The sequence below is a fragment of the Polistes canadensis genome, unplaced genomic scaffold (assembly GCF_001313835.1).
Source record: "Polistes canadensis isolate GaletaPanama2010 unplaced genomic scaffold, ASM131383v1 scaffold_23, whole genome shotgun sequence".
Taxonomy (NCBI): Eukaryota; Metazoa; Arthropoda; class Insecta; order Hymenoptera; family Vespidae; genus Polistes; species Polistes canadensis.
The window spans coordinates 800,766-814,366 of NW_014569570.1; the positions used below are offsets into that span (position 1 = coordinate 800,766).

Sequence of the window (13,601 nt, forward strand, 5' to 3'; positions counted from 1 at the left end):
GACATTTTTGCAATGAATTAACCCGGGAAATTTAAATGAACTCACACGTGTTCATGGTTGTATATCAAAAATTTTTTTCTATTTATTTCTTGCGATAGAATACAATTGATATCATAAAAATGTTAACAAAAAAAAAATTAAAAATTCTTTAAATCATTCAATTATTGACTTTCATTAGAAATCTATTTTAATATTTTTATATAAATAAACTGTCAATTATTGAAAATCTTTAAATTAATTTTAGATAATTTTAAAATAATGTTATTAGAATATTGTTATTGATTAATTCTAAAATTAATTAATTTTTTATCAAATTTTTTCATTGATCGAATTACTTTAATTATTCGTTTTGAGACACGTTTTATAATTTTGTTTCATGTTTAACCCTAGCTTTGAAAAGTTGATTTGGTCTTAGAATACCATATAAATTATTATGATGAGAATTATTAGATATCGCAATCTCAGTAGAAGCATCACAATTATTGCTAGATAAGTCTGTTTCGTCATTATTTTTTTGTGCATATTTTCGTTGCTGTGTTCTATCAGAACTACAATTGTGACCTTCCTTTATAACAATTTGTAATTCAGAGTCTGTTTCCTCCTCATTATCTGCACTATCTACATCTCCTAAATATAAGATAATATACAATATTAAATAGTTTTTAGTTAAATAAAATACATACATATGTAGATGATGTATATAAGATTACTAACCATCAGAACTGTAAGTAGAAGGTAAATAAAATCTAGATGGTTGTACTTTACTAGGACCACCACATCGTTCTTTATCTCTAAGCATATTAGTGGAATGATAATATTTAAATTCCCGAGGGAGTGTATAGCTTCTAGGTAATGATACTTGACTACCTTCCATATCACTGATTTCACCTTCTTCGCTTTCATCTTTGGAACTCTCTCCTTTCCCATTCCGGCTTTTATATATTTTTAAATATAAATACGAAATTAAATTGACTGCATATCTTTATTATATTAATTATAATAACAATGATAAATAATTCATAAATTACCTGTGATTAAGATGACTGGGAGGTGTCCAATGAGCACAATGTATGGGAAGACATCTAGGTGCTAACAAAATTTCTGGAACATTAGCTTTATCCCTTTGCGATACTTTCCATAAACTTGAGGAATGGGAATTAGAATGATATGGCGATACTGGTGGTGGTGGTAATAAACAATGCATTTTAACTGGTGGCCATGATGTTAATGCAACACCTTCATCTCCATCAGATACCAGCGAAGGTGATGTAAATAATATAGTGTTTGGAGAAGTATGCAACTTCTTACTTGGCGGTGGCTGTTGATTTAATACTGATGGAGAAGACGAAAATGTAGACGGAGATGCTGACAATGGTGGAAATAATTTTCCTTCTTTGATCTCTTCTTGTATAGCTTTAAGCTCGCGAAGTTGTTGCTGCTTCTTTTGCCTTAATTTTTCTCGTATCAAATTTACACTCAACGAACTGCCCGTCTCTGTTTCGATTGTATTTTTTTGTATATTTGAATTGTCGCTCTGTTTTGAAATAGCGTTTTAATTATTCTTTGTCAAATATAATAAAATAAACTATTTAATATTACTATATTACCTGCAAGACGTTGGAAAAGGATGCAGCTTTTTTCCAAAATGGAATTATTTGCTGATGTCCATTGTTTCCATTAAGCCACTGTTTAGTATCTTCACCTGCAGTAGTAGGACTTACAGTAGATGTAGATTGATCCTGTGGAGGTGGTGGAGGTACAAATGTAGTAGGCTTTTTCTTTTTACGATTTGGATTTACTACTGCTGCATTAGAAAAGCGACAATTAAATACACCAGGTATACCGCTATTATTCAATTTTACTCTTCTTGTTGCTACATTTTTATTAATTTTTTTTTCCTTTACATGGTCTGTATTCCTTTCTTCTTGATTTTCCTATACATGCAAAAAGGTAAAGAAAATAAAAATATATAAAAAAATTTAATTATATTATATATACACTAATATATAGTTACTCTATATTTGTAACAATACTTGAATTTTGAATAAATTACAAACCTGGTTAGACATAATTGCAAGATTTGAAGTAGTCATTCTACCACCAACTTCATATGTTAATTTTCTTATATGAAAAAATCTGTAAACATAGATCAAGTGTTTTACACGATTAGAAATAAAGTTTTGATATTATATTTTTAATAACAGTGATCATAATATTTGATGCATGCGCATGAACTGCTTCAAGCAAAACCACAAAAATCTAGATTTAGATGCATACAAAAAATATATATACATATGTATATATATTTATTTCTATATAAAATGTGAAGATTATTTAGACGATCAACATACATAAAACAAAAATTATTATTTATATGTACATGCATTATGAATAAAATAGTATGGATGGAGTTGATAAAAAAATATAAGCCATTTGGATAAGCAAGATCACAATTTTTTGATCTGTGATATGCAGGTAGATCCAGACAAGTGCAATAATTAATTATATGATAAGGATTTTCTATAATTTACACACAGAGCATAAGTATTATAAATCAATTTCATCATTTAAAAAAAAGTACAATTAATATTTTCTTGGACATAATTAATTGAAATAAATAAAAAAACAAGGCAATAATAAAACAGCTAGAAAGCTAACGACAAACATAATAAAGAAATAATAAAATTATTCAAATTCGTCAATTATAAAACATACATATGAATTGCAAGACTAGTTTTTTTTTATCACAATTTATAAAGTAATAAATACTTTGCTCAAATATTCAGTGTCCTTTGCACATTCAACTTGTACCCATCCAAACCAAGAAAGAGTTATATCTAGAAAAAAGTAAAGAGAGTCTTAAGCTCTATAGAAATCTTGGAACAAAAAAATAGACCATGTATTGTTTCACGGTAAAGTTAGAGTTTATCTTAGTTCTATAATTTCATAAAAGCAAATGAAAAAAAAGGTATAAAGGATTATAATAAATGCTTACCTATAGTACATTGCCATGAAGAACATACCACTAAAAAATAATGCTACAAGCGTAAGTATTAAATTTACTGGATTTGGTTGATGGAGATGAAGATCACTTCTATTTATGCCTACAGCCCATACTCCAGTAAGTAAACTGTTTTCCAATAACATTACGGTATAAAATATTACCTATGCAAACGTTTAGTTTTTAAAAGACATATTTCTTGTTACTTTATATATATATATATATATATAAAAAAAATAAAAATATTTTATTGAAATTAAATAATAAGATTGAATACTTCCACTCACCATTTTTTGGCGATGATTGGTCTCATGTAGATTAACATATGCAAATATATAAATAAATGCCAACATAGAGGCTAGAATACTTTTTCTCGTCATTGGGAGACGCTCACCTACATGGAAGAGTCCATCAGGTGTGAGCAATAACCACATTAACATAGTAAGCCAATGAAGTGCCATTACAATTAATAGCCATTGTCCACCATAAAGCGATGCATATACAACTAATGCTCCAACTCTAGCACTTACTGTTCCAAGGCGCCAAAATAATTGAGCTAATACACCCAACCATGTAAGTACCAAACGTTCTATATTGCGCAGACGTGCTGCACTTTTACTAAAACTAGCTACCGCCCAACAAACATTCCACAAGGATAGTCCAGCTGAAACTGCTGTTAATTTAGTTAACTGTTCACTGTCATTCACTTCACCACTTTTTAGTTTTTCATTTTCTATACCTAAGTTGTCATTAATTCCGATAGATAATAAATATAATTGTAATAATAACATAGGTGCAGCTTCACAGAATGCATGTACAAGACGCAATACACACAACTCTCGCACCTAAAGAAATTTAAACGTGATGTAAAAATATGAAAGAACTATATTACTAGATATCATAATAATTTATTAATTATAATTTACCTCGTGTTTAACGTAAGCTAAATCAACTGGAATAAACAATTTACAATATCTCCAAAGTACTCCGGCTTGTGTTGTATGAAGAAATAATACACAACCAAAAGTCCAATTACCAGTCTTTTTGCATGGGCTTACATTACTATCTCTGGTTGTATCGTTATCTATTAATTTACCTCTTACACCCCATAAATACCAACGTATGCTAACTATCTATAAATAAATAACATAATAAAATAAATAACATGATAATGTAAAAGAATATTTTGTTTTTATAATATTGTTTGTATTAAATCATATACCTGGCACGCAAGCAAAGAAGTTGTTATAAAAGTAATACTTAAGGGGAAAACAGTAGGTGGTCCTACTGAATGATAAGCGAGTGTATAAACCATTGCAAAATCAAACACGATGTCACAAAAATATGATACAAGGGAAATTATATTAAACAAAACATCACATAGTGATAAAAATTCGTTTTGCTGTTGCCTATGCTGGGCCATAATGGTTTTATGACACCCATTTGGATAATTCCTTTAGCATTTCCCCTTTTCATTAACTTTCTTCGTTTATCTAAAACAAAAACATATGCTTAGAATTCAATTTTCAATAACTCATGTCAATAATTATTATAATAGATATAATTATATACCTAATTGAAATTAGAACACACATTGTTTTATGGTGTTTTATGGTTAGGTTAAATAGAAGTCTTTTTTACAGTTAGTTAAAACGTTCGAAGAAATAACTCAAACGTTTCTATAAATTCACACAATCTTATAGATAATAATAATTTATCATTAATTGGATTAAAGATATTTATTTATTTTACACGAAATAAATAATAAATTTATAAGAATTCACAGTACACATGACTGTTTTAAAAAAAATTATTATGCATCCTATTAATCCAGAAATCAAGCAATAAATAATCTAAAAATATTTTCATTTGAAATATATCTTAAATACATTACAATTACTGGATATCAATGCATTAAAAATTTCATGCTCCTAATTGATGTACTGTCAAAATTGATAACACGTTGCTATTGGAGCATTATTAACAATATAAACTGGGGATCGTATATAACAATAGAAATAATTAATTTCATAACCTACCAAGAACCACCAAAAGTTAAATTAAATTAATAAAAGAAAAAATGATAAACTTTGTCTAGAAAATCGATGTAAATGTTAATAAGCTTTACTAACTTACCGCATTCTTTACGTATTATTGATGAATAATGAGAGAAAAAAAAAGAAAGTTTAAAGCTACGTGTGACTGCGTTGGCGGACCTGACTTGACTAGATGACGTCATAAATTCCTACAGATACATTCGAGTTCCAATTTTTGACGATGTCACCAAGAAGAATTCATCATTAACTTTTGTTGACATCAAAGAAGAAACATAGTGGTTTTTATTCTTTTTACAATGATAATAATAAATGTTAATTATATTAAAGAAAGGATAATAATTAATATGTGTAAATTGTGTTGTGTTGCTAAATAATCATTACAATCCTAATATTGATAGAATATTAACAATATTATTCGAATGCATTATTATATTTCATTTTGTGGTTAACATATATCAGTTGATTAAATAAGTGACATGCTTTAATAGATTTTAACGAATAATAATTATTGTTAAAGACTCTTTTATTTTCATTTAAAATGTCGAAAGAAATGGATATTATCGATAACCAAGTACAATTACCTCAAGATCTTGGTGATGATGTTGTACAAGAAGTACTTAAAACTGGTATGGATCTTCGTCAGTATTCTGAACAAATTGAGGAGGAATTAAAAGAGGTCGAAAATAAATCTATACAAGATTATATCAAGGAGAGTCAGAATATAGCAAATTTACATGATCAAATAACTGCATGCGATAACATTCTGGAGGTTATATTTAATGCTATTTTATTATGTAAACATATGTACTTTTATGTTCTTGTTTTGTATAAATTTTATTTATTTTAATGCTTTCTTTTATAGGAAATGGAGTCAATGCTTATGTGTTTTCAAAAAGATCTTGGAAGTATCAGTTCGGAGATACTTTCATTACAAAGAAAGTCTGTTGCTATGAGTCAACAATTATCAAATCGACAAGCAATACGTGGACCTTTAAGTCTATTCATCGATGATATGACTGTCTCTGAAGCTCTTATAATGTAAACAAATATTATACTTTAATACCTTATTATTCAAAATATACAATTATAAATTAAAGTTTTTTAATAATCTTGTTTTGCTTTAGCGGAATTATGGACTGTTCTGTGATGGACAAAGAATTTTTAGCACAGTTACAAATATTGAATTATAAAATTAATTTTGTGAGGGAACAAAGTACAAAGGCAAAATCTTGTATAGATGTACAAGATATATTGGAAAAATTAAAAGTTAAAGCGATGACAAAAATCAGACATTACTTGTTAGAACAAATTTATAGGTTTAGAAAACCAATGGCAAATTATCAAATATTACAAAATAGTATGCTGAAGTATAAGTTTTTTTATGAATTTATTTTAGCTAATAAAGATGATGTGGCCGATGAAATTTGTGAAGAATATGTAGATACTATGAGTAAAATATATTACTCATATTTTAAAGCGTATTCGTCTAAATTAATGAAATTACAGGTAAGAAAATTTTGATTTTAAATAAAATGAAATAATAACAATTATCGTTCATTTTATTTCAGTTCGAAGAAAAACCAACTAAAGATGATTTAATGGGAATCGAAGATACAGCAAGACATAGTCTATTTCACAAATCTACATTGAAACATAGAGGAACTGTTTTTTCTATAAACACTAGAGATGCAGTTCTTTCTACAGAATTAGAAGCTTCTATCATTGTTCCACTTACAGCTTCTAATATCAGGGTTCGTTTTAAATTTATTTTATAAAATTTTTGATATAAACGAATATAATTTATTTTGAATTTTCAGTATCATTACGAAGCTCTATTTAGAAGTGAACAATATGCAGTTGTCGACAATGCTTGTAGAGAATATTTATTTTTAACTGAATTTTTTAAAGTTAATGGTAATGAAGCTATGAGAATTTTTAATAAGGTAAATTAATTTTTTATAACGACAAATTCTTGTATATAATTGTGTATATAATTGGTAATGACTTGTAATTATTTGTTGCTTTATAATTATAATGATTCTTACAGGTCATGGAGAAGACATTAAATCTTGTGTCAAAGAATTTGCAATCATTTGTAGATGATTGTTATGATACTATAGCATTATTTTTATGTTTACATTTGGTAATGCGTTATCAATTAACGTGTCACAAAAGAGCAGTTCCAGCGTTAGACAAATATTGGGATCATTTGACAAAAATTATATGGCCAAGGTAATCAATTGCAATCTATTACAATTATTTTAAACAATAACACGAACTTTTATATATATATTTTCAGATTTGAGTTTATTTTTCAATTGAATATTCAAAGTATAAAAGATTGTGATCCATCAAAATTTAATAAAGAGACTGGCCCACATTATGTAAGTTAATGTTAACAGAGAAATTACTGTTTAATCAAAAAAGTAGATGAATTAAAATAACATCGTTTCAGATAACAAGGAGGTATGCTGAGTTTAGTGCAGCAATGGTCAGCATAGTCGAGGGATTTCCTTGTGAAGGTGTAACACAATTATTGGCAGAACTTAGAGAAGCTGTTCAATGTTTCTTATTAAGAATGGCATCTATTTTTCCAAGCAGAATTAATCAATTAATCTTTCTTATCAATAACTATGACTTAGTGTTGAGTGTTCTTATAGTAAGAAAAACAAAAATTTGTTCTTTAATATTTTAATATTATTTAATAATAATTTATTCTTTAATAAAATGCATGTTTTTTTATTTATTTTTTAGGAAAGAACACGAGATAATTCTAAAGAAGCAGAAAGCTTTCGAGAACAATTAAATGCACGTTCTTCCGAATATGTCGAAGCAGTATTAAATCAATATTTCGATGGTATCATTCAATTAATTAAGGAATCAGAAAATTTTATAGAGAAAAATCAAGATGAAGATTTGAAAAGACAAGAAGGTAAAGCATTAGCTCTTGTACAATATTTCACAGATACCTGGCAACGTTCTTTAAAAAATATCAACGACGAGATATTAAAATCGTTTCCAAATCTAGTCATTGGAAATGCATTAGTCCAACGTGCAATGACTCAATTAGTGCAATATTATAATAGATTTCATAAAATATTACCACCAAATGCTCGAACGAAACTTACTAACATACATCATATAATGGTTGAAGTTAAGAAATATAAAACAAATTATTAGATCTGCAATGAATTTATGTATTGATAAGTATCAGTCATAAATGATTCGTGTGTTGTATCTCACTGTCAATGAGAAATGTATAAATTTAATGAAAAAGGGTTCTGTACATTTATTTATAAAGTAATAATCTTATATCAATACATTTTTATGATATATGCACAAACATGCGTTATCTCTATCGATATTATGTATTTATATAGAATAATATGTATATAATTATAATAAGTGTCTAAAACACTGAATAATCTATGATCATGATCAACATTCATTTTTTATATAAATTAAATTTTTATTCCAAAATGATCGATACAATTATCGTACACGTTCGTTAGATTAGTAGCTGTTTCTATTGCCCCTGCCCAAGTATTCTATTTTAATACTTTTTCTTTTTCAAATAAAAGGCACCGTTAGAAGTGAATTTTTATAGTTCACCCCTGATTATATGCTACATTTTATACGTACACGTAAAGACAATGATCTTGATAATAGGCTACATTTTTTACACGCAAAACATCTAATGTTTATATAAATGGCAAGAAATGTTTTTAATTCTGGTTGAAATTTTTTTTTCTTCGTAGAATAAAATTAAAAGAAATTTGCATTTATGAAGGTTCATTGAAAATTTCTTTTAAAGAGAATTGGTCAATTAGTCTATACATACCATGATTTACTTCAAATCCTTATTTTCTTTTTTTTTTTTTTTATATACAAAATATATTAATATTACCGATATTTTCGAACGTTTCAGTTGAAATGAAAGAATATATTTACAAGACTCCGTCGATGGCGTGCAAAACTCCATTTGTAGCCGGTACATTATGCGTCACTACATTTATTTCGTTTACTCGTACTCGACCTATTATTAAATAATAAAAAAAAGAAATAGTTTATAGAATATACTTATGTATATTGTATAACACACATTTTTTATATAATATAATTATTATTTATATACAGGGTGTTCTGTAACTGATGGTACAAACGAGCAGAAAAAAAAGAAGGTGATTTAAAACAAAATCTTAAATGACAAAATTTTATTTTACATCTATATTTTTGATTTATTTGTACCACCAGGACACTGTATATATATATATATAATTTATAATATTATTATAATAATTTATATGACAGTTACCTCCATTTTTGTGAATATGAACTGGTGACTGAACACGCAATGTATCTTTTTGAAGATAATACCTCATACCAGCGGTATATAAAGTAGTAGGTATGATATGCCTTGAAATGATAGCTTTTGCAGCAACTGGACCATCTTCTTCTGTCCAAACAGGCGTTCCATTTTTCGAAGCGGCAGCAGTAAAAGCAGAATCCGTAGGTGCGAAGACCGTAAATGTTTTTGGACCTAAACAATTTTCCATATTGATCGAACTCTCTATGATCCTAATAATTAATTAAGATTAAACTGATTCGTTGATTTACCTGCAAGCGTAGTGTCTAATCCAGAAGTGTATAACATTTTAAGGAAAGTTGTGAATCTCCTTTCACGATCGGCTTGTAAAGTTTGAACCAAGTCACCAACAGGAAGTGGAAACATAACTCTATCAATTGCATGAGCTATACCTTGAGGAATCTCAATATCACGTTTATTCGGTGCCACTTTGGCTCCATTAATAGTAGTTACCTGCTTGCGTTGATGTAAAAGATATAAAATGACAAGGATTTATATTCTTATATACGCGTTCACGTTACACCAATGAATAATTAAGTATATTACATTGACAGTTCGTTTTAAAAAAGCATCGTTTATGATGTTGATATTATTAAATACCTTTACATCATTCCATTCATGATCGTGCATTGCATATTCATTTACTCTCAATTGGGTTCCAGCAAGGCTTACACCAGTCATTTCATCTTGCAAAGAATCGATCCTGAAGGCTCCAGGTATAACATGATGAAGAAGAAGCTGAATTGATAAAAGCAAATGTAACGTAGACAAATGATTCTTACTCCGTTATCAATCTTATATTAATTAACTCATTCATACCCCACTCAATAATCTTGGATTATCACGGAACTTTTGTTCGGCTTTTTCTGGTCCACCAAGTTGAACTAACAATGTTCTGAATGCTTTATCCGTTGGTACGAATATCGTATACGGACCTATAAAAACAATTGAAAGGTATGTAAATGGAAAGAATTATTTGTAAATTATAATCCTTTAATTAAATCTCTACCAACCAGTTTCGTTCAAAACAGTATCTAATCCAGATTGTCTTAAATATTTGGCTATAGCAAAGAGTCCTTCTTTTCTTAACAATGTGGTAAGACTCTCGTGAATTTGATTTTTATTAACGTATGATTCAGTAGGTGATATCGTAGTCCTTTCAATATCATCCTGATAAATAGGATTTTTGCTATAAGTACTAACGGGTGATCGTGTAGTAGTTATTATTGATCTCGATGTTGGTGAAGTTTCGGAATGCTGTCTAGGAGTAAAATGAGAAGAAAAAGCAGATGATGATGAGAAAGTAGTGCTAATAGCGGGTGAATATGTCGTAATGATTTCGTTAACTGGTGCCATAGTTGGAACAAAATGACTCTTAGTTCCTATAGGCGCTCTTGTTGTTGCTTGTACATTGTGACTTTTCGATTTCAAATTTATGTCTGTTGCACCAACGGTGTTGTAGACATGACTGCTTAAACTGGATGCAGATGTAACATAATTGTCTCCGGTTGAGGCCGAGTTTGAAGATACCGTGACGTAAGGATAGTACTCTGATGTTGCTTTACTGTAAATGTTTATATAATTTAACTAAAGAGAAATCTACTAAGATTTAAACGAAAAAAAAAACAAACAAACAAACAAACGATTTTATCGCGTAACATTAATCTAACACTAATTGAATTTAGTATACATCGTAACAGAATTTTTATTGAACAGTGTGTACGTTATTTGAAATAGTATTAATTTTATTATACCTAGTGAGCCTAGAAGATGGAGTTGTAAACCTTGCTGTAGTGGGCCTAGATGTAGTAGGTACAATATTAACAGTTCGCGACGATGGTGATGATATTTTGGTCGATACAAAATCAGCGATTTCATCATTGACTTCCTCTTCAGACGTAGTTTTAGTTGGATTCGAAGAACTTGGTGGTAATTTTAATTCACCTTTTTTAATCTTTTCTACGATAGATTCTACATCCGTTCCTTCCTTATCTGTATTACCTTTGACACCTTGAACCTTATAACTACCATCGGGTTGTTCTTCTAAAACCACAAATGTCACTTTTTTAGCAGGCAAATTTTGTATAGGTGCTTTACCAATTTCTTCCAATTTTCCATCACTCTTTTGTCGGATTATTTTAAAATCAGCACCAGGCGGAAGAACACCTTTTGTTAATTCCTCAAAAATCACCTTAGGTGGTTTAATGGTAGTCGTAGAAGATAAGATTTGTGTTGCAGCCCGAAGAGAAGTAGAACTATCAGTAGGTACAATCGAGGACAAACCATTGGGCGCGTGTATAACTTGAAGCTTTTTCCCATTTGGTAGAACCAAATCTCTAGTAGTAACGTTTCTAATATCGTCATTATCAGCTGTCTCAGACAACGCCGATTTCAATTGTTTAAGCAATAACTCTCTTTCCAATGATTCCGAAGATTCGTTGAGTTTGGTTTTAGCAGTAGTTTGTTTCGTTGGTGGTTCAGTTTGATAAATTATTTTGATTTCAGGCCTCGGTATGCCCTGTTTTATCGCTTGTCTTCTTTGTTCTTCGATAAAAGAAGATAGATTTTCGGGAATGGTGGATGATTCTTCTCGAATGTTCTCTTGGGGTGTTGGTTTGATGGTAACCAGTGGTCTTACCGTTGCTGGTATGCTAGTAGTAGTCGTAGAATATTTTTTTTGATGACTAGCTATAGCTTTTAAGAAAAGTTCAGTTTCCGACGTCGTGATTTTTCTAGCAGCCTGAGACGTTAAAAGAACCGGTGCATTGGTTGTACTAACGAATGGAATCGCTGTTGTCGAAGGAGACGAGGATGATAAAGGTGGAGGTGGCGGTGACGGAGTCGTCGAGGTTAATTGACGTAGTTGTTGTAATTTCAATAATTCTTGTCTCCTTTTTAATTCCTGTTGTTCCAAGAGCAACTGTTGCCTTTGCTTTTGTAATTCTTCCAATTCTCGTTGTTTCTCCAAATATGATTGCAATTGTACCGTATGTTGTTCACTGAAGAGAGGCTGAGAAAGATCTTGTTGAAGATTTTGTATATTGTTCGGTAAATTTTGATATTGATTGTTATATTGTTGCGATTGAAATTGCGGTTGTTGTTGTTTGTTAACTTGTTGATAATATTGCGCTTGCGGACCATTGAACCCATTCGAGCCCAATTGTTGAGCGATCTTTTGTTGTTGCTGCTGTAGCAATTGTTGCACTTGTTGTTGCTGTTGAATGAGTTGTTGAATTTGTTGTTGCTTCGTTCTATCGATCTTATATTTCGCTAATGACCCGTAAGGACCATTAGATTGTGAATTTTCTTGACCTGGTCGATGAAATCGTTGTTGATGTTGCTGAACATCGCTCAGAATCTGGACTTGCTGGGAAGCCGAGAGCCGAGGACGTGAATCGAGAGGATTCTGAAATGGAATATTGTCTCAAGTGATGAAACACGCAAGGACAATAGGATCTTATCGTTAAAGATATCGTTCAATTGAATCGTTCAGTTACGATCATAGATCTAAATCGATAAAGTTTTAACGAGAACGTTTTCCTTGATGACAAATCAGACATCATTCATTAACTTCCGCCGATGCTCAGACCTCTCACTTTCACATAACAAGCCAGCCGTGGTGAGTGCGTACTCGTAAATCCGCTTAAGGTATTCTGGCGCAATACCTCGAAGATAGACTGATCAGTAAAACCATGGAATCCATCAGAACGGGATACGAGTTTTACGAGATCTAGTTACGAAGAATGTTACTAACCAACGATAAAACAAAAATATCCACTTTGTTTTTACACGACTCTTGAGAATAACATTTAATTATTACTTACGACTAGATTCTCGAACGTGTAATCACTATATGCATCGTATTGAATACGATTGGTCAATCTCATGGAAATGAGATTTTCATCAATCAAAGATATCATCGAGATGAGATTTATCTAATGCATATTCATATTTAATATTCGTAATCTTGTTCGATTGCAAAATCAAAATAAAATAAAATATTGTACATAATGTTACGTATTAATTGGTAATTTATAAATAATATTATCATCGTGTTCTCTCTAAATGAATAAATAAAATAGGAATTTACAGAAACGTATAATTTTATATGTCGTCGAAGAAAGTCAATGAACGGATCAATCGTTAAATAAATTCAACGTGCCCTCTTTCACGCGAA

General features: G+C 29.9%; 3 protein-coding genes across 3 annotated transcripts; 1 reads left to right on the forward strand and 2 right to left on the reverse strand.

The window, feature by feature from the left end:
• Positions 1-57: 57 nt before the first annotated feature.
• On the reverse strand, positions 58-5,228 carry LOC106783593. Its single transcript, XM_014742263.1, has 10 exons — positions 5,138-5,228; positions 4,224-4,494; positions 3,928-4,134; positions 3,289-3,846; positions 2,996-3,165; positions 2,058-2,136; positions 1,608-1,934; positions 1,029-1,534; positions 715-932; positions 58-627 (listed from the first exon to the last, which is right to left on the reverse strand). The coding sequence occupies exons 2-10, from the start codon at positions 4,422-4,424 to the stop codon at positions 362-364; spliced, it is 2,532 nt and encodes an 843-aa protein (XP_014597749.1). The 5' UTR covers positions 4,425-4,494; positions 5,138-5,228; the 3' UTR covers positions 58-361.
• A 31-nt stretch (positions 5,229-5,259) lies between these two features.
• LOC106783590 (vacuolar protein sorting-associated protein 52 homolog) lies at positions 5,260-8,538 on the forward strand. The gene is made up of 9 exons (XM_014742259.1): positions 5,260-5,827; positions 5,921-6,096; positions 6,183-6,564; positions 6,627-6,809; positions 6,876-7,001; positions 7,106-7,290; positions 7,358-7,442; positions 7,514-7,717; positions 7,813-8,538. Exons 1-9 carry the CDS (start codon positions 5,597-5,599, stop codon positions 8,236-8,238), a joined length of 1,998 nt encoding a protein of 665 aa, XP_014597745.1. The 5' UTR covers positions 5,260-5,596; the 3' UTR covers positions 8,239-8,538.
• A 462-nt stretch (positions 8,539-9,000) lies between these two features.
• Positions 9,001-13,344, reverse strand: LOC106794080 (uncharacterized protein DDB_G0284459-like). Its single transcript, XM_014761500.1, has 8 exons — positions 13,249-13,344; positions 11,179-12,830; positions 10,438-10,988; positions 10,244-10,359; positions 10,025-10,162; positions 9,676-9,877; positions 9,374-9,598; positions 9,001-9,094 (listed from the first exon to the last, which is right to left on the reverse strand). The coding sequence occupies exons 1-8, from the start codon at positions 13,342-13,344 to the stop codon at positions 9,006-9,008; spliced, it is 3,069 nt and encodes a 1,022-aa protein (XP_014616986.1). The 3' UTR covers positions 9,001-9,005.
• Positions 13,345-13,601: the final 257 nt, after the last annotated feature.